The sequence below is a fragment of the Lotus japonicus genome, chromosome 5 (genome assembly GCF_012489685.1).
Source record: "Lotus japonicus ecotype B-129 chromosome 5, LjGifu_v1.2".
Classification (NCBI taxonomy): Eukaryota; Viridiplantae; Streptophyta; class Magnoliopsida; order Fabales; family Fabaceae; genus Lotus; species Lotus japonicus.
The window spans coordinates 67,329,759-67,356,465 of NC_080045.1; the positions used below are offsets into that span (position 1 = coordinate 67,329,759).

A 26,707-nucleotide genomic window follows, 5' to 3' on the forward strand; every position below is an offset into this window, starting at 1 on the left:
CACGTTCGGGTTGTGAGAGGTACAAGTACATGAGAAGAAAATGATTTTATATCTAACAATACTTTTTGGTTACATATCTAATAATACTTTAACCTAATAAACACACATATATAAGATTTTTCCATAGCAATATTAGAAAATATGTACAATAATAATATAGTTTGAAAATCCATTTGCGTAACTCTTTAAAATGTGACATATCATCTGCATTACAGATGTGACTAATGATATGAAATTGTTTTAGTAGGCACCACTAATAACATCATCTCAATGGATACCACTATTATATTAGAAATGCATGTTAGCTGCTAGTAAAGTTAGGAGCGACTTTTCAACAAGATGAGATAACACATTAAACTCGCTCGATGGATGAGCGAGCGCCACCACCAATGATGCAATATCATTGGGCTATACATGATTTAGTTGGGTTCAAAGAATCACTACGAGTTCAAAGATTTTCAAAATTGGGCCGGGCCCAAACCCATGCTGCAGTAACAGTACCAGTGACCATCACATTGAGAAAATAGAAAGAAAAAAAATAGTACAGTAGCTTCTATATAAACAACAACAACGTTGAAACTTGAAATAAAATAAGAAAACAGAAGAGACAAAATTAAAAAAGAAAAATAATAAAAAGAGGGAGAAATAAAAAGAAAGAGGGAACATGGTTGTTGAAGAATGATCTCAGACACAGAACCTGAAGAACACGCCAACGCGGCCACCGTTGCCGGAAAATCCTCTGCCGGTTTTTCCTTTGATGATCATCTCGCACCGCCGGCAGCTCCAAACATTGTCATGTCCTCCAAGGATCACGATTCTCTCTTCAGTGGTGGCGGTATCAGGTTGCTATTTGGATTGCTTGATTCTGAGCTATTCTTTCTCTTGATTCTCTTTTCTATTCATTTCTGGATGTTTGAATTCATTGAATTGATCATAGAAATGAACGGTGTCGTTTGTTCTTAAGATGGTTAGGAAATTAAGATAGCTGATTCCTGAAATTGGTTTCTGAATTGCATTGTAAATTTTCAATGTCATCGTTTAGACTATATATAATTATGTGTTATGATACGACTATGTATACTTTGATATTTTTATGAATTATATACTTATATGTTATGACTATCTCATACTAGTTTTTGAATGATTGGCATTTGGTCTGCTCCTTCTTGCTATTGAAAAATGTTGAGAATGAATGACATTTTAATTTCTATATGTATGTTGCAGTTAGTTAGGTATTACCTTTTATGGCTTTACCATGCATCTTTCCTTTTATAAAGTAGGGTTGTCATAGCGCGCTAAAGCAGCGCTTTATGTAGCGGTGCCAGTGATTACTCCTAGTCGTTGTGTAGCGGGGCAGTTTAGTGTAGCACGATCTTTGCGGCCGCTTAAGTGGAGGAAATTACGGGCAGCGCTATTTGGCGGGATTGATGAAAACCCAAAATATGCCCTCACAAAGTTAATGTTTTGGCATTTTTGGGAAGTGTTCACTCAGTTGAATGATTATTTGATATATACAGCATAATCTTTTCGGAACAGGGAAAATATCATGGAAAAGTGTGATGATGACATAACTGTTTGCTTACTATTAACTGTCAATAATAGGAATCTTTTTATTAAATTTCTGTGAAGAAAAACCTGGGACTTGTGAAATTTTGTTGCTGGACCGAGTGTAGTAACTTGGTAAAAACAATGGCTAATGGCAAGAATTTGTGCCAGACCTAGCTTGAGAGGCTGCACCAATTATAGGTGTCATAGGCTGGGGTGTTGAGCATAGTGAATCCTTGAGGTGAATTAAGCTGAACCCCCCCAACCCCCGAAGTGCGTTGTTGTCCCTTTTGTGTTATATAACAGCCTTCCAACTTTCAAATATTTAAAAATTTGAAAATGAGTAACTTGCATTTATTTCTGTTTAGCCTTCTGTCTGGAAGTCGAAATGGAAGGTTCAGCTATGGATATTCCAGTTTCAAGGGTAAAAGATCTTCAATGGAGGATTTTTTTGAGACCAGAATATCAGAAGTTGATGGTCAGATGGTTGCCTTTTTCGGTGTTTTTGACGGTAAGTTTTAGGTTTTTATTTTGCATCCCTTAAAATTAATCCTTTAGCCTCCCCGCTCCCCAATTTTGTTTGATGGGCTTGATGATTCTGTTTCCCTTTTGGTTTTCTGCCATCTTTATTGTCTTTGCTATTGGGTTTATTCTATTGGTGCGATTCTTTCTGTCATAGGATCATTTGTGACTATAAGACTCTCTAAAGTAAACAAGGGTGTATTCCCAATTTAGATAATTTTATGTGTATAATTATGTTAACACACTAAATTTTGTGGGTTGATATGCCCTTGTTCATGTAATAGATAAACTCACTTTAAAAGTCATTTTCAATATGTTATGGGTTTATGGTGGCTATTGTGTAGGTTTTGAATTTGTTGAGGGAGGGGTTTAAGGTTCCGTGATTAGGTTAGAAATTTAGAAGTGACAGAATAGCAGAAATAGGCATGATAGATGATCGCCCGTTGGAATTATTAGACAGAAGCAGAAATAGGACTTGTAGATTGAGGAAAAGGAATTTATATAGCGGCTGATGATATGGCTTATGGTTCCTGATTAGACAAGCATTCCTATAAAATTGGGAGAAGAAAATCAAATTACTCATAACAATGATTGTATCCAATCATTTTATGATCAGAAAATGAAAGAAAGTCGCCAATGCTCAATACAGCAAAGATGGAGCTGTAATACCCAAACCTTTTTGGGGTTGATTTTCAATTCCGTAATAAAATTGGAAAGCATGTAGGTTATTTCATATTGGCATGTCCGTTTCGTGCATATCTTTGACGTTATTTATTTATTTTAATCTTTTTAGGTCACGGAGGTTCTCGGACTGCAGAATACCTGAAAAACAATTTGTTTAAGAATTTGAGTAGCCATCCCGATTTTATCAAAGACACCAAGACCGCAATTGGTAGGAGCTTCATTTATCTAAAATTATATATGTAGTGAAATTCTCATATAACATTATAGTTGTGTGGTTTGTTACCTGGATGGTCTAAATATGAACATATGTTTGTTCTAATTGTTTGTCTTGTTACAGTTGAAGCATTTAAACAGACAGATGTTGATTACCTCAATGAGGAAAAAGGACATCAAAGGGATGCTGGGTCCACTGCATCAACAGCTGTATTGTTGGGTGACCGCATTCTTGTTGCAAATGTTGGCGATTCCCGAGTAGTTGCGAGTAGAGCTGGTTCAGGTTGGTGCCATGTGAATTAGGGGTGAAAGAATTAGATTTACATTGGGCAGGATATGCATTTTTAATTGGGTGGTGAATGGAGGGATATGCAACATATTTCCTTTCCCTGTAGTACACTGTCAAACATGGTTTTTGGTTATGTCAGTTTTGCTAAGTTACGGGCTTCATGCTTTTGCAACATACACTAAAATTTCAAATTGCTTTTAGTAGTTTTTTTGTTGAGATCCTACATCGACTAGAAATATGACTGAAGTATATCTTAGCTAGGACATTGGGTCTATGGGTTTCTAATCTTTTATCTAGCTCATTGCTAACCAATGTGGGCTTCAAGCTCACACTTGAGTTCCCAACACAGCTCAAGAAGCAATATAATTTCCTATATCCGTCCCTCCTTTCCCCCTATTATCTGATATAAATGTTTGTGTTTCACTGCAGCTGTTCCTTTGTCCGTTGATCACAAACCTGATAGATCTGATGAGCGTCAAAGGATTGAGCAGGCTGGGGGATTCATAATTTGGGCAGGTAAATGTCCATCCTTTATGGGTGTTTCCTATTTTTTATGGTTCATAGTAAATTACTTTCTCTATTGCTGGTTAATCCAGGAACCTGGAGGGTTGGTGGTGTTCTTGCTGTTTCTCGTGCATTTGGAGATAAACTTCTTAAGCCATATGTTGTTGCTGACCCAGAAATTCAGGTTGCCTAAGATCTTAAGTTTTGTCACCCTTTGCCATACCTGTGTTGTTATAGATCTTCTATCCGCTAACTTATCCCCCTTTTTGGCACTGGTTTGGCCCAGGAGGAAGAGATTGATGGTGTAGATTTTATAATAATAGCTAGTGATGGTCTTTGGAATGTCATATCAAACAAGGTGAGGCTGGAAGTGTTTATTTTGAAATTTAAATTTGTGTTCTCGATTTTATTAGTTATTTTTTAGGCCTATGAATGTTAACATTTTAAAGTAATTTGGGAAAAAATTCTTCAATGGAACCTAAGCATCTGATTATGCCATCCCTGCCTTTTCAGGAAGCGGTGTCTTTGGTACAAAATATCACAGATGCGGAAGTGGCATCCAGAGAACTAATTAAAGAAGCATATTCACGAGGAAGCTCAGACAACATCACTTGTGTTGTTGTTCGATTCGATCTATCCTGATTTGCCTCTATGCTTGGGTATCTGTTATTTCTAACTGAATTCCGGAGTATAGAAATCATAAACGGGTGTGAAGGCTTACTTTGTTTTCAAATGAGTTACTTCTGTTAAATTATTTTCATTATGATATTCCAACACTGTAAATTGTTTCATCTTCAAGATACTCCTAGCTAGAAAAATGGGAATACATGTAGATGCATTTGATTTTACCCTTGAAGGCTCTATCTCTAGGACTCAGCTAGTTAATGTGGCCCTCTGAACAGCTAAAGTGCAGTATTTTGTATGGTTATGTTGATACAGTCTCTCATAGCATGTTTGGATTGATATTAAACACACAATCTGAAGCATGTCAACCTAGAACCTAAATCTTTTGGATTCTCTCTTGAAGTGATTATATATGTGTTTTTAGTACAACTTATGTTAAGTCCTTGTAAAATTGTCAATATTTAGTTATAGTCTTCAAATTTTTAAAGCGTTTTATTTTGGTCGTTCAATTTCTGAAAGTCTCATTTTATTGCATTCCATTACAGTCATATAATATATATAACTTTAACACAAATAAAAAAAAGAAATGAAAAGCACGCATCAAAGCTAAAGTCTTTTCCGATGTAAAAAAAAAAAAAAAAAAGCTAAAGTGAGAGAATCTTTTAAAAAGTGGAATCAAAATTTTTTTTTTTGCTTCATCGGAAAATGTGGAATCAAAATATGATGCCTTATAAATCAGACGTTGAAATAAAAATATTCCACTTGGACTAAAACCATGCCAAGAATATTGTCTCCCTCAAGTAGCTCAAGTGGGCTTGAACATTGTCTCCCTTGAAAGGTGGCTGCAACATGTAATTGTTGAAGTTGGGGCTGTTCATTTATAATTTTTTTTTTTGATATACAGCTGCTAAAAGAAAAACAAAAGGACTACAACACTAGCGCCTCAAGAAGAGAGTGCCACGGTAGTCTGCCGCCAGGAGAGGAGCAGCTTCCATAGGAGGAGCTTCCAAGCACGTCAAACGACTATCCCCACGAGCACCCTCCTTGGCTAGCAAATCTGCGACCGCGTTCCCTCACGGAGAATATGCTCGAAACGCACCACCCAACTATACCCACGTAGATTCTGGATTAAAGCACACACAGCAGCATAAGCATGGTAACGGCCACACCCATGCTCAAACAAGGACAAAGCTAGCTGAGAATCAGAAAAGACAACGATGCGCCGGAACCCACGCTCCCAACAAAGCCGGAGCCCGTAGAGGATAGCCAAAAGCTCAGCCTTGAGGATTTCCGCTACCCCCAACTGAATCGCGCACCACCCCACCTGCACCCGAGAGAAGAACCATCAACGTTCAGCGCCACCCACCCGTCTGGCGGAGCACGCCAAGCCACCCATCGGGGCACAACAGAGGAGGAGGAACTTGCATTTTCCGCCCGCAGAACCTTCAAGACACCGGCCGCGTGCTGGAGCACCACTTGCCAGGGCTCACAAAGCTGGGTAAAAAGCAGCTTACATCGCCGACACCACAAGAACCAAGCATGAACCAGAAGGGACACCACCTCCGCGCGAGGAACCGAGGAAAGCCAACCCTCCATGGAAGAAAACGAGAAGAAGCTAGGCGCGAGGGACATCGCCAAATTATTCCAAACTTGACGGGCACCCTCACAATCACGCAGACAATGAAGTTGTGTTTCCGGGAAGCTATTGCACAAGCTACACATAACGGAGAGAGGAACCCCACGATGACCAAGCACCGCCGCCACCGGGAGAGACTCATGCAACGCTTGCCACCCAAACACACGCATCTTCTCAGGCACCGCCACCGACCAAATCCAAGCCTAGGAAGTAGGAGCTGGAGGCTCAACATCACGACTCTGTAGCCAACTATAACAGCTAGCCACCGCGTACACACCATCCAGCGCCTCCGCCCACACCAACATATCTGCTTGATCCTTACTCGTATGGACACAGAGCGAGCGAAGATGCTCCACCATCGCCGGCGTGAGAGGGGTCGAGAGATCACGAAGCCTGCACTCTCCCTCATGAAACACATCCCGCACTGTAAGCGTAATATTAGACACATGAACATACGGAACGAGCTTACAAAGAGGCCCATCCTCACACCATTTGTCATACCAGAACGAGACATCTCCCCCTCCAACACGCCAAGCATAGCCCCCTTGAACCAACTCCTTAGCCTTGCACACTGCATTCCAAAGAGGAATAATCATTTTTAAAATTTATCGATATTAGATAACGTTTTATTCCCTTATCCTTAGGTGTATCTGTAATTCAGTATCACGCATTTTGCTATTTTTAAGTGTGGAGCTGAAATCCACGTCAACTCTTGTATTAGGGTATGTGTATAATCTCTCATTCAGTGTTGTATTTCTGTTCGAGTCCCCCCTCTTAGACTTAATGTATGACATTCGTTCATTGTACACTTGTCTGATGATGGTGTGATTATCAGGATTGACATTCTTCAATGCAAGCAACATGTTACTTGACTTAACCTTGTTGTCAACCATTTGACCCAACATGACATTTTCTTCACTTGATAGGCGATCGACGTATACATGGCCAAGCAACGCCTTTGATGGATCATGATTGTGGTATTCGCGTATCACATTTACCCTCCAACTTCGTCTTCCTTCCTTGGTCTCTCTCTTAGCTTGAAATGACACTCACACTTTTTAGTTCTAGTGCCCTGCCAGTTCAAGACAGCTTGTACGAAACGTATCTGCCACCTCGCTCGCATCCTAATGTTAGCAATTGCTTCCTTGTACTGCTCCCATTATCAGACCTCGTAATAACAACAACTAAGCCTAATTGCTTTCCGACATTCCGAGCCCAGTCCAAAACCTCGTCCCAAGATGCAAAAACCTGCAAACAAACAAAATTGGTTATTATAAGGTAACAAATTATTAGAAATAGTGATCAAGACTGACAGAAAGCTACTTTATCTGTGGTGAATGATTGTGTATAGTCCACAGAAACCGACACATCCTATTCTTTGACTAACTTGCTAGGCTTGTGGACCATATATGACTTAACTTGACTCATGGTAATTGCTTCTACAATGATAAAAAAACTGTTAGCAAACTTTTACCAAACATACATATGTCACAATCTGCAACTAAACACACTTTAAAGTTTGTAAATCACGCACTTTAAAATGTATATTCAGCAACAAGGTGATATGAATAGATATGAGGTGCTGTGAAAAATAGTAAATTTTTGTTAAAAAAAAGTTACTTTAACATTTTCGCTTAAACCCCGAAGATATATATACAGGACCTCATATATATATATAGAGGAATATTTATTTGTAACCAAATTCCCTACTGACTACTATAGTAATTACCTCAAGCTGTTTTTGTTTTGTTTGAGTTACCTCAAGCCTTTTGTTTTTGAACCTACCTCATAAATTATTTTGTTCATAAATAAAGTCCTACATTTTTGAAGAAAAAGCAATAGACTGTTGATGCATTTTGTTTTTTTTTTTCCAAATTTCATCATAATTAAAAAAGAAAAAAAAACCAAAATGTATTTGTCCATTTTTCAATCCCCTGTTTCCAATGACTTTCCTCTTTCCCTTCCCTTTCCACTCATCTTCTCTTGTTTTATCATCATCATCATCTTCTTCAATCTTCTTCCTTCACTTCCACTCTCTGCTAAATGCTTTCCACACATAACAACACTTAGCACACCTCTCTGCTTTGTTTCCTCCATCACTCACATGGCTTCCAACTTCAACCAACCAGGTTTTTTTTTTTCTCTATTCATCCATCCAAATTTTCAATAAAGTTTTACTTTTTTGATGACCCTTTAATCTGATTGTTGTGTAGGAGGAGCTCTAGGTCAAAGGGACATAGAAAAGGAAAAGGCTGCTATGACTCCACCACAGACTCCACTTTCTGAGATTTCGCCGTCGCCGTCTCCGTCGTCATCCACGGCGCCGGCGCTGGTGCTGTCGAACTCCGGGAAGCGGATCGACCAGGCCGGGAAGAAGAAGTACGTGAAGCAGGTGACAGGGCGCCACAACGACACGGAGCTGCACCTGGCGGCGCAGAGGGGCGATGTTGGTGCGGTCAGGCAGATCCTTCTCGACATCGATTCTCAGATAATGGGGACTCATGGCGGCGGCGGCGGCGGCGACGGCGATGTTGTTGATCTCAACTCGGAGATTGCTGAGGTGCGTGCTTGTGTTGTGAATGAAGAGAATGAGCTTGGAGAAACTGCTTTGTTCACTGCAGCTGAGAGGGGACACCTTGATGTTGTCAAGGAGCTGTTGAAACATTCCAACCTTAAAAAGAAGAACCGATCTGGCTTTGATCCTTTGCATATTGCTGCTAGTCAAGGCCACCATGGTATCCCTCACCATCCCTTTATTTTTCCTCAGAATCAATTCTGGCAACAAGGAGCTACTCACAAAAGCTAACTGCTTATTCACTTATACTTTTAGTTGCCAATTTCAATTTCATTTTAATATTCACTTCATTGATTTAAGCACATGAGACTAAATTTGTCATTGATCAAGTAAGTTATATGAATTAAGCACTTATGTTGCTTGAGGTGTTAATTAAAGAAAATCAATAATTATGCTTTGAATGAAAAACTTGAGAGGAAAGTTATGAAGCAATAGAATCATATATGTTTTTATGTTATGGAGAAAAGCCTACCAAATTTGGAGATAGACCAATCTTTGTTTACTACTGTATTCTCTTAATTTAATGGCTGGCTTATTTGGACTCTTAACTGGTTGGCTCTGATAGCTTTTGGTTCATCCTTTGTGATGAGGACCTTCAAATTGTTGGTGTGTGATTTTATTGCGTCTTAATGTAGTTTAATGTGAGTACTTTGTTTTTTGTTCTTCACTGTAATCCATTGTATATTTTCGTTTGCAGCCATCGTTCAGGTTTTACTAGATTATGACCCTGGATTAAGCAAAACTATTGGTCCGTCCAATGCTACTCCGCTTATAACAGCGGCGACAAGAGGGCACGTGGAAGTGGTGAACGAGCTGCTGTCAAAGGATTGCAGCTTGTTGGAAATCGCTAGATCCAATGGCAAAAGTCCATTGCATTTGGCTGCTCGTCAGGGTCATGTGGAGATTGTAAGAGCCTTGCTCAGTAAAGATCCACAGTTGGCTCGGAGGACCGACAAGAAAGGACAAACTGCGTTGCATATGGCAGTGAAAGGGCAAAGTGCTGATGTAGTGAAATTGCTTCTTGATGCAGATGCTGCTATTGTCATGCTTCCTGACAAATTTGGTAACACAGCATTACACGTGGCAACCAGGAAAAAGCGAGTTGAGGTATGTCAACATTTGCAAAGCGTTACAAGCACCATGCAAATATAGATGAGACAGTACTATACTACAAATTAAGATACTGAATAAATGAGGTTTTCATCTCATCTCATGACTAAGATGCCATGTCCTAGTAGTAGGGTACCTGAGTTTTTCAGTTTTGAACCTAGGGTACTATATTATATTCTACTAAAAATGCAAACAAAGCTGCTGATTTGGGGTGCGTTTGGAACAGTGTTGTTAATGGCGGTTGGCGGACTATGGCGGAGAGCCAAAAACCCGCCATGAGATTCCACCATGGCACCGCCATGACCAATATTTGATAACACTGGTGTGGAAGAATTTATTTGGGCAAGGGTTTATCTTAAAGCATAAGAGCTTTGCTATTTGGCTCGAAGGGTCTCAATACGAACTGAACACATGTGATGTGAGCGTAGGAGTAAATTACGGGAATAGTTAAACATACAAAAGAGGGATTTAGGAGAATGTAATGAATTCCATATTTGCTTGGTGTTTGAATATGAATTGCTCGAGCCATAGAGCATTTCCCATAGCATAAACACTTGGTTAAGCGTATGATCTACCTGTAAGCTCTTTTTAGCTTATTTTGATAAGTTCCTCTAATTAGCAATAAACACTTGTACAGTTATACCTATATAAGCTCTATTGAACTTATTTCAATTAGTTTCTCAAACTAGCTTATCAACAAACAGCAACCTTAGTATGTGGTTTAACATAAATTTGATCAGAAGTTTGAGGTCCTTTATTTTTTTTATTAACATAGATACATGCAAAGCCTCCAGATATTTTTAAGCACCCATTACAGTTCCTAAAATGAAAAATCTAATTTTTTAGTTTCTCAATTTCTTGCACAGATAGTGAATGAGTTGTTAAATCTGCCAGACACCAATGTTAATGCATTAACCAGAGACCACAAAACAGCCCTCGACATTGCTGAAAATCTTCCCCTCTCTGAAGAGGCGTCAGATATAAAGGACTGCCTTTCTCGGTATGGGGCACTTAGAGCGAATGAGCTGAATCAACCAAGGGATGAACTGAGGAAAACTGTTACTCAGATTAAGAAAGACGTTCACACCCAGCTGGAGCAAACCAAGAGAACCAACAAAAATGTTCATAATATTTCCAAAGAGCTAAGGAAACTCCACAGGGAAGGAATCAATAACGCCACAAACTCCGTGACAGTGGTGGCTGTGTTGTTTGCTACAGTTGCCTTTGCTGCTATATTCACCGTGCCTGGTGGGGATAACGATGATGGCTCAGGAGTGGTAGCGGCCTATTCTGCTTTTAAAATCTTCTTCATCTTCAATGCTATTGCGCTTTTTACATCTTTGGCTGTTGTGGTTGTTCAAATTACCCTGGTCAGAGGTGAAACTAAAGCAGAGAAAAGGGTGGTGGAGGTGATTAACAAGCTTATGTGGTTGGCTTCTGTATGCACCTCAGTGGCGTTTATCGCGGCTTCATACATAGTTGTAGGTCGGAAGAATGAGTGGGCTGCAATTCTGGTTACAGTAGTTGGAGGTGTGATCATATCAGGAGTTATTGGCACCATGACATACTATGTAGTGAGGTCTAAGAGAAGCAGATCAATGAGGAAGAAGGAGAAGCAGCAGGCCAGGAGGAGTGGATCCAACTCATGGCATCATTCGGAGTTCTCTAACTCCGAGGTTGATCCAATTTACGCGCTTTGATTTTGAAAAATTGCAACCTTTTGAGGGATCATGAGACCAAATTATGGTGAAAAAAAGGTCAGGTACCTTAAGAGTTTCTGTTCACATTAGCTCTCTAAAGAGTTAACTAAGAAACTCCATTGCAACATAGTTTGTACGCTGTACAGAGTGTTTATTCAAATGAAGCCTTGATCATCATTGTAGCTGCTAACTGGTGTCTTGCAGGGCCTAAGTATGCACATGTATCTTAACAACAGGTAGTAAATTTGCGAGAAGAATAAATCAAACATTGCTTTAATTCGCACTTGTGTTGATATATCATCAAAATATGTCTGCTACCCCTGTTTGCTTACTGATTTTTTGTTACTAGATATTTCTTGGGGGGCTTAACACAACATACTCCTGGATGCTTGATAATGTGACAGAGAATGAAGTAGTAGTTATAAACTTATAATAGGGGGTTAATTAAAATTTATAATAATTGTTGATAAACTCATGACTTAAAAACTAAGGTTTGACCAATGAGTAGTTTTTTTTTTTTGAACCTAATGAGTGGTTAGTTTAAGTGGTATATGTTTCATTCTCTTTAAGTGGTACATGTTTTGAGTTCGAGTCTCATCTCGAATATGGAAAAAATATTTGTTGGGAAGATAGTTTTGCCATATGTGAATGTTCCCGATTCGAAAGATTCGAAAGATCGTTTCCATTGCATTGGATAAAAAGAAGGTCCGCATTATGCTGTTCAGGCTATAATTAAAATTTTAGTATTTTATTTTGGCTCTAGTATTGACCTTCAACTCTTCAAAATTGTGCTACCGAATCTGAATTATTTTAAATGGTTATATCAATGCTTTTTATTTGGTTGGAATGTTTGAATTTGATATATATAAAATAATGAAGAATTGTCGTCACATGTGGCCAATTGAATGGTTGTAACATGACAAGTTGGTTCTATCTTATATTGACACTAGAGCATAAGATAAGAACAAAACAACAAGAATAATACAACAATAACTACTACTGATAATAATATTTGGATATTTTGCTTGCTTTCTGCTGCACAATGTATCAAAAGTTATAACTTGTGATTGGTGTTTTGTAGATTATATATTTATAAATCTTATTAGGTTGACATGTTAAAGAAAAAAAAATTCTTACATATAATAATAAAATAATTGATATTAAGAAACATATAGCATGTAATAATAAGAAGGCAAACTTGGAAGAGAAAGGAGGCACTCGTGTATGAGTCTAACATTCAACAGCCATTTGTAGTCTTCTATAATTTCAGCCTTGAGGGAGGGAGAAAGCAACGGACAGGTTCAAACAATATGTGAAGTTTTCTAAATAAACAATCTAAAATATAAAAGTAACTTGTAATAAAGAGGCTATGATTTATCTTTGAATAATCAAGATATTTATTTTCTAAATTTCTTATTTATTCTCTTTACAATTTAGGGCATTTACTATTTTTTATTAGCTACTTATACTTCTATATCAATTGCAACATTATAGTTAGTGAGAACCTAGGTAAAGAGTATGATCTCTATCCCCATCCCTAAACTCATGTTGGGGATTTTAACCGTGATCCCCATCTATCTATCTATCTATCTATCTATCTATCTATCTATCTATCTATCTATCTATCTATCTATTTATAATATATAGATTCAGAAGCGCGGAATATAACGGCGACACCTCATATTTTATACTACTAGCAACACTATCCAGCTCAGCATTTTCACTTACGTGTCATGTTGTATTCTTCTCAAAGATTCAACCTCTACAAATCCATTAACAAAACCTTCTAAACCCTTGGACGACGCCTAATGATATGATATCACTGAAATCAAAACCGTTCCCCAATTCTCACCATGGCAAGCGGCGCCTAAGCTTTGACCACAGCTGCGAGTTTTCCATTATCAATCTCTCTCTCTCTCTCTCGTGTTTCCCCACCGCCAGCTACATGCCTCACCACACCAGGCAGGCTCAATTTGGTCGAGACGTGAACTCATCCCTCCCCAAGCTCAATTGATTACTGCGTTTATATGACTATTGATTTTCGTAATGATTTGGTTCAATTTTTCAGCAATTCCGTAGACGTGGCCTCTATTATATTAGTACTGGTATTTATCAGTTTTGCTCTATTTCTTATTTTGTTCCCAGGAGTTGTTAGATAATTGATTTCACCATACATGTATAGTTCTTTTATGGCAACCTACTTTTCTTTCCCAGGATTGAAAATGAAGATACATGTTTCTAAAAAACAGATCATGCATGAAGATAAATATCATTTAGCAATTTTTTTGCTGTAATAGCAAGTTTAGATGACTAGCTAATTAACATGGATTTGAATTTTTTGTGTAGGTGGCTCCCATTTTCCTGAAATATTAGGTACTTCCTTTCCTGAAATCAGATTTGACAAAAAACAATAAGTTCATTTCTTATTTTTTGTTATCTCTACTTTGTTGGTTCTCATTTGTGTGTTGCTGCTGCCAATTGATAATACCTGTAACTACTACAATAGATTAGGTTTGTGAGTAGACTTGTGCCACCATTCTGTAATACAACTTAAAGCACTGGTAGACAATTTTGATAATAATTAATTGTTGAATATATTTGAGCATGTGATACTATTTTGTAATATGGGCAAGTGACCATCACATTTTACCCTGAAACATATTGTTTTATATATCACTTCTTAGTGTTTTGAAACGTTAAAGCACAAAGATTATTTTCTGATATATTTGTAGCCAACAAAATTATTTTTTCTGAGGACAAATTCTTCCTAGGCCTTGCTCAGTGCACCCAAACCTCTCCAAGGACAACTGCAAGCAGTGCCTTAGAAGTGTTGTGTATCCAAGTTGTATCATTACTTTATTAGATATGATTTCCATTAGTGCCAGATATAGAGAGACAAACAAAAAGGACAGAGTCAAAGAGGGCATTCTTTGTAGGTAGGAAGAAATTCATGAATAATATTTTATTTTTTGTTGCAGCACCAAAATTTATCTTATTCTTTTTATATAGTCCAAATCCCCTGATATATCAAATACATTTGGACTCAACTTCTACTCATCATTTCATTCTTTACTCAATTTTTCTTGCCGCGCAACGCGCGGGTCTAAGTCTAGTTTCCATGTTAATCTCCATCGTTAGATGAAAATTGTAATTCATACTTGGTGCAGGTAATAAACTTCAAGACTAGTTCGCTTAAAGGCTCTAGACTTGGAGCAAACTTTCGGTCCTTGGGAAGTTGCATGCTCTTTTTTTTTTTCCGGTCGGAAAGAAGCTGTTTAGTCTCCTTGAAAACTTCAAACTCAGTTTATTGAGAGGTTTAAGACTTGAGGAGTTGTGTAATCTCATTAAAATATAGGCCGGTCCATTTGTCCAAAAATTCAATTTTATGTCAAATTTGCCAAAAGGCTACAGGCTTGAGGTTTTTCTTTTTGTTCATTACAGGCTGGAGAATTTTTATTTTTTTATTTTAGGGGCATGGATTTCAATAACAATAACAACACCAAAACCTATTTGTAAAATAAAATACAAATGAAAGCAGAAGAGAATTATGAAGAATACTTCTTGTGGAGGAAATTATAGCTGATTTGTCACAATAAACTCCTTGATGTGAATCTACACATTACCGGCGGTTATTGTTGCAACATTTAAAATCCTCAATATTTGTGAATATGTAATAATATGTTGACTTAAAAGTGGATCTTTACGTATAGCCACTGACTCACAGTTCTCATGCAAGGGAGAAGATGTTAAATTTAAACTCAAAGCAATTATGCTTCTTCGGATTTTACCATTCGGAGAAGGTATTAGTATTATGTCAAATGTATTTCACGATTTTTCTTTTGCTTTCCTTAGCTCCAAAGTTGTCGAACATTTGCCAACATTTTCACTTAGTTTACGGATTAGTATACCCTCAAGATAATTAAAACAAATCAAAATAGAACCACCTGAAAAGCTGTTTGTCTCTTTGTCTGCACTGAAGAATTTCTTTATATTTCAAGCGTGTGATTGATTATTTTTATCATTTTCTTTTGGGTGTGAAAGTTACTTGAATTCAATATAGTGATTCTCTAATTAACATTACATCATCATCTTACGTTCATTTAATTTTGTAAGTATATGTTAATTGTGGCTTCGTGTCAAAATTAAGGGAGCTTGAAAAGCAGAGCAACCTGCATCAATGGATTAAAGTAGCCTATCATAGAGAACGTGACACCACATCTTAGAGGCTTGTGCAGCGTTGACCCTTTGACGTCCATGTAAAACTTGTTTATTATGTACATGTTTGGAAACTCGTTTGAAAAACAGCTAAAATCATGATGGACAAAAGCAAGTTCCTTAACTTTTTGTTTTAGTCCACCATGATTTTGACTTCACCATAGTTTTTGAAGAGTTTAAAAACATGCACAGAACTCAAATTATCTTCCTCCTAACCTGACTCTTCTCTTCCCCCTCTCTCTTATAGATGCTTACTTTAATAATCCAAAAAAATTCTTCACAGATGATTAAAGGCAAATAATGTCTTATAGTTGCTAGGGGAGGAAGACAGGTGGGCTTCCACAGTGATGATCATTGTTCCTCTTGATCATTGATGATTATCATGGACCTAACAAACATGTACTTTAAACGACATCTATTTATCCAAGAAATTGGTATACAGCAATTACATATATCTTATGTATTAAACAAATGATTGTGGCTCATAAAACTAATGGCAAAGTAGATTATCAGACTTGACAGGTAAGGAATTATAATTAGCAGTGGAACCCAAAGCTCAAATTATAGATTGGTTCTTTATTTCTTGCTTGCCACCATCTGAACACAACTGAAATTAGCATTCCTTGGCATTGAGTCTGAGAATGCATTAGTACTAGTACATGGCTTTTTGAAAGATGAACGTTCCCCATTGTCACTAATTTTCTCTGATTTGGATACTGTGAGGGGTGGACATTGGATGATAAACTGCAGGATTATAATCACTGATGGTAAAATCAACGATTGATATTTTAATAACTCCATACTATGTTTTACATGTGCATGTATTCTATCATAATGTAAACTGATAGTTATCCTCTAAAGTGCATCTCTCACCATAGAGGAGTCAAATGCAATTTTTACATTTCTTTCTCAATTAAATAGTTGTAGATATTATGATTTCCACTTCGTCAATTGAGTTCTGATGTACACATTACTCTTTCACTCAGTAGGTTCTTAAGGATAATTTCTTTTGCACGATTGATAAACGAATAATACCAAATAGAATCAAATTAATACTTTTTAGATTCAGTTTCTAGTGCTTGCTAGTTGCTGCTAATGGAACCTCAATACTGATCCGTTCCCCTTCCCAGATAGAGTTGACAACATTTAGAAGCAGTGAGAATTTCATAGTAGTTATACATAATGTATTCTTTTCTCAATCTCTTCCTTGTTCCTTTTCCTTATATTTGAAATCTATAGGGAAATGCTTGATATATAATTATGACTATCATAATACAGTAACTGATTGTAAAAGCAGGAAAAAAACTGAATCGTTGTTAAGTTAATAGAGTGCACTTGTTGTTACAAAATGATTCAGGTGATATGGGTAAAAAGGTTTTCCGAAGAATCCTCATCATAATTTGGTGAAGTACCAAAAGCTATGTCTTTATGCAGACAAACTTCCACCACAACCCTGAATGTTTGTACAAGATCATTAGAGCTATCTTTCACCAGTGTCTATTTTGAATTGAAAAGACAATGTATGAACATGACAACATAAGTAAAGAAGCTGTTCAATTCTGGAGAGAAGCTTCTTTGAGTAGCTTCTGCGTGCTAGAATTGATTCTGAGGAAAAAGAAGTTGATCCAAATATGTTATAAAGCTACTTTTTAATTCCCTAGCTATCAACCCCTACAAAGCACTACTCTTTCTTGATCCTCACAAACTGAGTTCCTGGATTCAGGCAATGAGTAGAGTCCTACTTCACTTGCATTCTTCTTCTGCTGGGACTTCTTGCAGTGTGCAATTGCTCCCTGGATTGAATTTTCTATCTCTGAATTTACACTGCTGCACCTTTTGAGACTTTGACATCCATATGATTTGTTTGAAAGTGAAAATGATGATGAACCTAACAGGGAAGAAGGTGATGATGATGACTTGTTTCCTGAAAGCAATTTGATGCCAACTGAGAAAGACCTTCTATGATGGTTACTTCTATCTTCACTGGTCTTTTCTTTGTAGCTTCTCATGTTAGAATTGGAGGGCTGGTATCTTTGCCTTTGAATTTGACCATATGGGTTTTTCTTCACCACTTGTGCTTGCTTATTTAAAATTTCCCTGGCCTTTGAAACTGAACCTTCATCAGCAACTTTTGTTGAGGTTGCATAGGTTTCATATGAGCAACCAGATTTTCCAAACCAAGACTTGAGATAAGCCCTTGAAGCCTTCAACTTTGAACCGAGTGAAGACTGCTTCAGTTTCTTGGTCCATGACTTCTTCTGGTTTTCAACAACAAATCCACTTGTTGTATCTTCTAGGTAATCAAGGCTATAATACTCTTCTGGCTTTAGTTCTCTGCTAACTTGGCAAGAATCTGATGGGGAGATATTGCAGGATTCAAATGGGGTTCCTGTGGTTGGTGTTGTGTAGGTAGTAGTGGCTAATGGGGTGCTATAGTACTCTTCAAAAACATTTTTCTCCTCTTCAAAAGGAGAGTTTGAGTTTTGAAGGAGTTTTTCAACCATTTGTAGCCTTGGGGGAAGGTGAAGAGGGAGGAGCTTTCCTTTGTAGAAAAGCTCGTCAGCTGGGGAAGTTATTGCTTCTTTTTCTGGAACAATGGAGGACATGTGGAACTCAAATTCTCCATGTTGTAGATGATGAGAGGTTACAGAATGACACAAGTTGGAGAATGAGCTCACTTCCATGTCAATGTAATCATCATCTGCAACGTCACATGTTAGAAGTGTTGCAGCCATTTCACTCTTTCAGGTACACCACTCAGATATTAGGCTTCTTCCTATGTTGGATAGCAAATGATGGTAGCGAAGCTTTTAATATAGAGAAGTGAAGAGTGTTACTTCTTTTAAAAGTGCAGAGAAAGCCAAATTCAAAAAGCACATTACTGGAATTAGTGGTATTATGATTTCATGTTTATTTATTTATTGTCTAGTCATTATTGAAGGAGTTTGTCTGCAAGCACCCAAATGCATAATTAAAACCTGATTAATTTTCTTATGGGGTCAGTACTGACCCACTGAACTGAAATTTGGTAGTTTGTTTCTCATTGACATTGCCAATTGTTTATTAATTATTACTTTTCCTAATGGATACTAACAAGGTTTCCATTTTGTACTTTCTTTAAGGAACTAGTGATGCAGAGAAATTGACAAAAAACTGCATTGTGTCTGTCTCACTCTGGCTCAGGAAGTCATATTACTTAATAGCTATAGTGTAGTTGGCATGACAAAGCCTTGCAATATTAAATATGGAAGGCTAGAATTATGATATGACATTATGAAAATAGCCATTGATTTGATTTCTTTCAAAATTCTAACAAAGATATTATGCATGTTTTAAAAGTTTTCTACAATTAATTCTGAAGGCATAATCAATTCTAGGAAAAGCTTATGTTAGTAGCATCTAGATTTCAGAATTTACTCTAATGGAAGAGAAGCTGATCCAAACATGCTAATCGGCGAATGCATAGAAGAACTCATTGGGTGGTCATACCGTATAAAAAGGGAAACATCTTACTTAAGAACTTTCATTTAAGAATGTGATGTACAATATTCTGTATGTGTTATTTTAAGCAGAACGAGGATGGTTTTTGGGATCTAAATGATATTTATATTCAACCTTGGAGTTGTTCAGAAACAGGTGGCTGAACTAAAAGAAGGCATAGAGGAATCTCCTGGTAGTAACCAAAGTTTTTGTCGTGTATAACGAGTGTTGAGAATTCTTGCACCGAGGATGAAAAACATTTGGGCAACGAGGCATGCCATGTCAAACCAAGTTTCCCTTCCAACTAGATATTTTCCCTTGAAAACTCATTTTCCACCCAAATTTGCATAGGTTAGCCTTGGGAAATCCATTCTCGGTGCAAGAATTCTCAAATTTGGACATGAGAACTCACGGGGCACCTTGACATAGGGAAACTATTTGGGCAACGAGGCATGTCATGGCAAACCAAGAGTCCCTTCCAACTTGAGATTCTCCCTTTAAAACTAATTTTTCACACAAATTCGCATAGGTTAGCCTTAGGAAATCCATCATTAGGAAAATAATTCTCAAATTTTGATATGGGAGCTCACGAGGGCACCTTGGCATATTGAAACCATTTGGGCAACAAGGCATGCCATGACAACCTAAGTTTCCCTTCCAACTTGAGATTTACCCTTGAAAACTCAGTTTCCACCTAAATTTGCAAAGGTTAGCCTTGGAAATACATCATCGGGGAAAGAATTCTCAAATTTTGACATTGGAACTCACGGGGGAACCTTGGCATAGAGAAACCATTTGGGCAACGAGGCAAGCCATGACAAACCAAGAGTCCCTTCCAACTTGATATTTTCCTTTAAAAACTCATTTTCCACCCAAAATTGCATATGTTAGCCTTGAGAAATCCATCCTCAGTGCAAGAATTCTCAAATTTTGACATAGGAACTCACGGGGGCACCTTGGCATAGGGAAACCATTTGGGCAACGAGGTATGCCATGACAAACCAAATCTCCCTTCCAACTTGAGATTTTCCATTGAAAACTCATTTTCCACCCAAATTCACATAGGTTAGCCTTGAGAAATCCATCATCGAGGCAAGAATTCTCAAATTTTGACATGGGAGCTCACGGGGGCACCTTGGCATAGGGAAACCATTTGGGCAACGAGATATGCCATGATAAACCAAATCTCCATTCCAACTTGAGATTTTCCCATGAAAACTCATTTTCCACCCAAATTCACATAGGTTATAGTCTTGGGAAATCCATTATCGGGGCAAGAATTCTCAAATTTTGACATTGGAGCTCACGGGGGCACCTGGCATAGAGAAACCATTTGGGCAACGAGGCAAGCCATGGAAAACCAAGAGTCTCTTCCAACTAGAGATTTTCCCTTGAAAACTCATTTTTCACCCAAATTCGCATAGGTTAGCCTTGGGAAATCCATCATTAGGAAAATAATTCTCAAATTTTGATATGGAAGCTCACGGGGGCACCTTGGCACATGGAAACCATTTGGGCAACGAGACATGCCATGTCAAACCAAATCTCCCTTCCAACTTGAGATTTTCCCTTGAAAACTCATTTTCCAACCAAATTAACATAGGTTAGCCTTGAGAAATCCATCATCAGGGCAAGAATTCTCAAATTTTGACATGGGAGCTCACGGGACACCTTGGCATAGGGAAACTATTTGGGCAACGAGGCATGCCATGACAAACCAAGAGTCCCTTCCAATTTGAGATTTTCCCTTTAAAACTAATTTTTCACACAAATTCGCATAGGATAGCCTTAGAAAATCCATCCACGGTGCAGGAATTCTCAAATTTTGACATTGGAACTCACGGGGACACCTTGGTATAGGGAAACCATTTGGGTAACGAGGCATGCCATGGCAAACCAAGTTTCCCTTCCAACTTGAGATTTTCCCTTGAAAACTCATTTCCCACCTAAATTCACATAGGTTATCCTTGGAAAATCCATCATCGGGGCAAAAATTCTTAAATTTTGACATTAGAGCTCACGGCGGCACCTTGGCATAAGGAAACCATTTGGGCAAAGAGGTATGCCATGGCAAACCAAGTCTCCCTTCCAACTTAATATTTTCCTTTGATATCTCATTTTTCACCCAAATTCGCATAAGTTAGCCTTGGGAAATCCATCATCAGGAAAATAATTCTCAAATTTCGATATGAGAGCTCACGGGGGCACCTTGGTATAGGGAAACCATCCACGGTGCAGGAATTCTCAAATTTTGACATTGGAACTCACGGGGGCACCTTGGTATAGGGAAACCATTTGGGCAACGAGGCATGCCATGAAAAAACAAGTTTCCCTTCCAACTAGATATTTTACCTTGAAAACTCATTTTCCACCCAAATTCACATAGGTATAGTCTTGGGAAATCCATCATCTTTGCAAGAATTCTCAAATTTTGACATTGGAACTCACGGGGGAACCTTGGCATAGGAAAACCATTTGGGCAACGAGGCATGCCATGGCAAACCAAGTTTCCCTTCCAACTTGAGATTTTCCCTTGAAAACTAATTTTCCACCTAAATTCACATAGGTTAGCCTTGGAAAATCCATCATCGGGGCAACAATTCTCAAATTTTGACATTGGAACTCACGGGGGCACCTTGGCCTAGGGAAACCATTTCGGCAAAGAGGCATGTCATGGCAAACCAAGTCTCCCATATTTTCCCTTTAAAAACTCATTTTTCACCCAAATTCGCATAAGTTAGCCTTGTGAAATCCATCATCAGGAAAATAATTCTCAAATTTCGAAATAAGAGCTCATGGGGGCATCTTGGCATAGGGAAATCATTTGGGCAACGAGATATGCCATAGAAAACAAAGAGTCCCTTCGAACTTGAGATATTACCTTGAAAACTCATTTTCCACCCAAATTTGCATAGGTTACCCATGGGAAATCCATCCACGGTACAAGAATTCTCAAATTTTGACATGATAACTCACGGGGGCACCTTGGCATAGGGAAACTATTTGGGCAAAGAGGTATGTCATGTCAAACCAAGTCTCCCTTCCAACTTGAGAATTTCCCTTAAAACTCATTTTCCAACCAAATTCACATAACTCCTTGAGATATCCATCATCGGAGCAAGAATTCTCAAATTTTGACATGTGAGCTCACAAGGGAACTTTGGCATAGGGAAACCGTTTGGGCAACGAAGTATGCAATGACAAACCAAATGTCCCTTCCAACTTGAGATTTTCCCTTGAAAACTCATTTTTCACACAAATTCGCATAGGTGAGCCTTAGAAAATACATCATCAGGAAAATAATTCTAAAAGTTTGATATGAGAGCACACGGGGGTACCTTGGAATAAGGAAACCATTTGGGCAACGAGGCATGCCATGTCAAACCAAATCTCCCTTCCAACTTGATATTTTCCCTTAAAAAATTCACATAGGTTATAGTCTTGGGAAATCCATTATCGGGGCAAAAATTCTCAAATTTTGACAATGGAACTCACGGGGGCACCTTGGCATTGAGGAACCATTTGGGCAACGAGGCAAGCCTTGGAAAACCAAGAGTCCATTCCAACTTGAGATTTTCCCTTGAAAACTCATTTTCCACCCAAATTCGCATAGGTTAGAATTGAGAAAGCCATCATCAGGAAAATAATTCTCAAACTTTGATTTGAGAGCTCACGGGGCACCTTGGCATAGAAAAACCATTTGGGCAACGAGGCATGCCATGAAAATCAAAGTTTCCCTTCCAACTTGAGATTTTCCCTTGAAAACTCATTTTCCACCTAAATTTGCATAGGTTAGCCTTGAGAAATCCATCATCAGGACAAGAATTCTCAAATTTTGACATTGAGCAACGAGGCAAGCCATGGAAAACCAAGAGTCTCTTCCAACTTGAGATTTTCCCATGAAAACTAATTTTTCACCCAAATTTGCGTAAGTTAGCCTTGAAAAATCCATCATCAGGAAAATAATTCTCAAATTTTCATATGGAAGCTCACGGGGAACCTTGGCACAGCGAAGCCATTTGGGAACCGAGGCAAGCCATGGCAAACCAAGAGTCCCTTCGAACTTGAGATTTTCCCTTAAAAACTCATTTTCCAACCAAATTCGCATAGGTTAGCCTTGGGAAATCCATCATCAGGAAAATAATTCTCAAGTTTTATTATGGAAGCTCACGGGGGAACCTTGGCACAGGAAAACTATTTGGGCAGCGAGGCATGCCATGTCAAACCAAGTTTCCCTTCCAATTAGATATTTTCCGTTCAAAACTCATTTTCCACCCAAATTTGCATGGGTTAGCCTTGAGAGATCCATCATCGGTGCAAGAATTCTCAAATTTTAACATTGGAACTCACGGGGGCAGCTTGGCATATGGAAACCATTTGGGAAATGAGGCAGGTTATGGCAAACCAAGAGTCTCATCGAACTTGTGATTTTCCCTTAAAATCTCATTTTCCAACCAAATTTGCATAGGTTAGTCTTGGGAAATCCATCATCAGGAAAAGAATTCTCAAATTTTGATATTGGAGCTCACGGGGGCACTTTGGAATGGGGAAACCATTTGGGCCACGAGGCATGCCATGGCAACCAAAGTTTCCCTTCCAACTTGAGATTTTCCCTTGAAAACTCATTTTCTAACAAAATTTGCATAGGTTAGCCTTGGGAAATCCATCATCGGGATAAGAATTCTCAAATTTTGACATGAGAGCTCACGGGGGCACCTTGGCATAAGGAAACCATTTGGGCAACAAGGTATGCCATGGCAAACCAAATCTCCCTTCCAACTTGAGATTTTCCCTTGAAAACTCATTTTCCACCAAAATTCACATAGGTGTAGCCTTGGGAAATCCATCATCGAGGCCAGAATTCTCAAATTTTGACATTGGAGCTCACAGGGGCACCTTGGCATAGAGAAACCATGTGGGCAACGAGGCAAGCCATGGAAAACCAAGTCCTCTTCCAACTTTAGATTTTCCCTTGAAAACTCATTTTCCAACCAAATTAACATAGGTTAGCCTTGAGAAATCCATCATCAGGGCAAGAATTCTCAAATTTTGACATGGGAGCTCACGAGGGCACTTTGGCATATGGAAACCATTTGGGCAACGAGGTATGCCATGACAAACCAAATTTCCCTTCCAACTTGAGATTTTCCATTGAAAACTCATTTTCCACACAAATTCGCATAGGTTAGCCATAGAAAATCCATCATCAGGAAAATAATTCTCAAATTTTGATATGGAAGCAGAAGGGGGAGGGGCACCTTGGAATAGGAAAACCATTTGGGCAACGAGGCATGCCATGTCAAACCAAGTTTCCCTTCCAACCAGATATTTTCCCTTAAAAACTCATTTTCCTCCCAAATTCACATAGGTTATAGTCTTGGGAAATCCATTATCGGGGCAAGAATTCTCAAATTTTGACATTGGAACTTACGGGGGCACCTTTGCATAGAGAAACTCTTTGGGCAACGAGGCAAGCCTTGGAAAACCAATAGTCCGTTCCAACTAGAGATTTTCCCTTGAAAACTCATTTTCCGCTTAAATTTGCACAGGTTAGCCTTGGGAAATCCATCATCGGGCTTTAATTCTCAAATTTTGACAGTGGAGCTCACAGGGGCACATTGGCGTAGAGAAACCATTTGGGCAACGAGGCAAGCCATGACAAACCAAGAGTCCTTTCCAACTTGAGATCTTACCTTGAAAACTCATTTTCCACCCAAATTCACATAGGTTATTTTTGGGAAATCCATCATCGGTGCAAGAATTCACAAATTTTGACATTGGAACTCACGGTGGCACCTTGGCATAGGGAAATCATTTGGGCAACGAGGCATGCCATGGCAAACAAAGTTTCCCTTCCAACTTGAGATTTTCTCTTGAAAACTCAATTTCCACCCAAATTCACATTGGTTAGCCTTGGAAAATCCAACATTAGGAAAATAATTCTCAAATTTTGATATGAGAGCTCACGGTGGCACCTTTGCATATAGAAACCATTTGAGCAACGAGGCATGCCATGGCAACCCAAGTTTCCCTTCCAACTAGATATTTTCCCTTGAAAACTCATTTTCCACCTAAATTTGCATAGGTTAGCCTTGAGAAATCCATCATCAGGGCCAGAATTCTGAAATTTTGACCGTGGAGCTCACAGGGGCACATTGGCATAGAGAAACCATTTGGGCAACGAGGCAAGCTATGACAAACCAAGAGTCCCATCCAACTTGAGATTTTCCCTTGAAAACTCATTTTCCACCTAAATTTGCATAGGTTAGCCTTGGGAAATCCATCATCGGGGCCAGAATTCTCAAATTTTGACAGAGGAGCTCACAGGGGCACCTTGGCATAGAGAAACCACTTGGGAAACGAGGCAAGCCATGGCAAACCAAGAGTCCCTTCCAACCTGAGATTTTCCCTTGCGAACTCATTTTGTTCCAAAATTTACAAAGGTTAGCCTTGGGAAATCCATCCTCGGAGCAGGAATTCTCAAATTTTGACATTGGAACACACGGGGGCACCTTGGCATAGGGAAACCATTTGGGCAAAGAGGTATGCCATGGAAAATCAACTTTCCTTCCAACTCAAGATTTTTCCTTGAAAACTCATTTAACACCTAATTTTGCATAGGTTAGCTTTGGAAAATTCAGTATAAGGAAAATAATTCTCAAATTTTGATATGAGAGCTCACGGGGGCACCTTGGCATATGGAAGCCATTTGGAAAACTCATTTTCCACCTAAATTTGCATAGGTTAGCCTTGGGAAATCCATCATCGGGGCCAGAATTCTCAAATTTTGACAGTGGAGCTCATAGGGGCACACTGGCATAGAGAAACCATTTGGGCAACGAGGCAATGCATGGCAAACCAAGAGTCCCTTCCAACTTTAGATTTTCCCTTAAAAACTCATTTTCCACCTAAAGTCGCATTGGTTAGCCTTGGAAAATCAAGCATTGGGAAAATAATTCACAAATTTTGATATGAAAGCTCACGTGGTCACCTTGGCATTTGGAAACCATTTGGGCAACGAGGCATGCCATGGATTTTGATATGGGAGCTCACGGGGGCACCTAGGAAAAAGGAAACCATTTGGGCAACGAGGATTGTCATGGAAAACCAAGTTTCCCTTCCAACTTTAGATTTTCCCTTGAAAACTCATTTTCCACCTAAATTTGCATAGGTTAGCCTAGGGAAATTCATTATCGGTGCAAGTTTTCTCAGATTTTGACATTGACGCTCACCGGGGCACCTTGGTATAGAGAACCATTTGGGCAATGAGGTATGCCATGGCAAACCAAATCTCCCTTTCAACTTGAGATATTCCCTTGAAAACTCATTTTCCACCCAAATTTGCATAGGTTACCCTTGGGAAATCCTTACACGGTGCAAGAATTCACAAATTTTGACATGGGAACTCACGGGGGGCGAATTAGCATAGGGAAACTATTTGGGCAAAGAGGTATGCCATGGAAAACCAAGTCTCCCTTCCAACTTGAGATTTTCCCTTGAAAACTCATTTTCCAACCAAATTCACATAGGTTAGTCTTGAGAAATCTATCATCGGGGCAAGAATTCTCAAATTTTTACATAGGAGCTCACGGGGGCACTTTGGCATAGGG

At 38.7% G+C, this 26,707-nt stretch overlaps 3 protein-coding genes across 3 annotated transcripts; 2 read left to right on the forward strand and 1 right to left on the reverse strand.

Annotated features, from left to right (window-relative positions):
- Positions 1–594: 594 nt before the first annotated feature.
- LOC130721458 (probable protein phosphatase 2C 11) lies at positions 595–4,868 on the forward strand. The gene is made up of 8 exons (XM_057572252.1): positions 595–842; positions 1,914–2,056; positions 2,861–2,959; positions 3,089–3,247; positions 3,683–3,769; positions 3,850–3,941; positions 4,044–4,115; positions 4,271–4,868. The coding sequence occupies exons 1-8, from the start codon at positions 679–681 to the stop codon at positions 4,397–4,399; spliced, it is 945 nt and encodes a 314-aa protein (XP_057428235.1). The 5' UTR covers positions 595–678; the 3' UTR covers positions 4,400–4,868.
- Positions 4,869–7,943: 3,075 nt separating this feature from the next.
- On the forward strand, positions 7,944–11,679 carry LOC130721457 (ankyrin repeat-containing protein ITN1). The gene is made up of 4 exons (XM_057572251.1): positions 7,944–8,146; positions 8,231–8,752; positions 9,290–9,699; positions 10,569–11,679. Exons 1-4 carry the CDS (start codon positions 8,122–8,124, stop codon positions 11,400–11,402), a joined length of 1,791 nt encoding a protein of 596 aa, XP_057428234.1. The 5' UTR covers positions 7,944–8,121; the 3' UTR covers positions 11,403–11,679.
- Positions 11,680–17,178: 5,499 nt separating this feature from the next.
- On the reverse strand, positions 17,179–18,461 carry LOC130718204 (probable membrane-associated kinase regulator 4). The gene has a single exon (XM_057568721.1). It carries the CDS (start codon positions 18,350–18,352, stop codon positions 17,282–17,284), a length of 1,071 nt encoding a protein of 356 aa, XP_057424704.1. The 5' UTR covers positions 18,353–18,461; the 3' UTR covers positions 17,179–17,281.
- Positions 18,462–26,707: the final 8,246 nt, after the last annotated feature.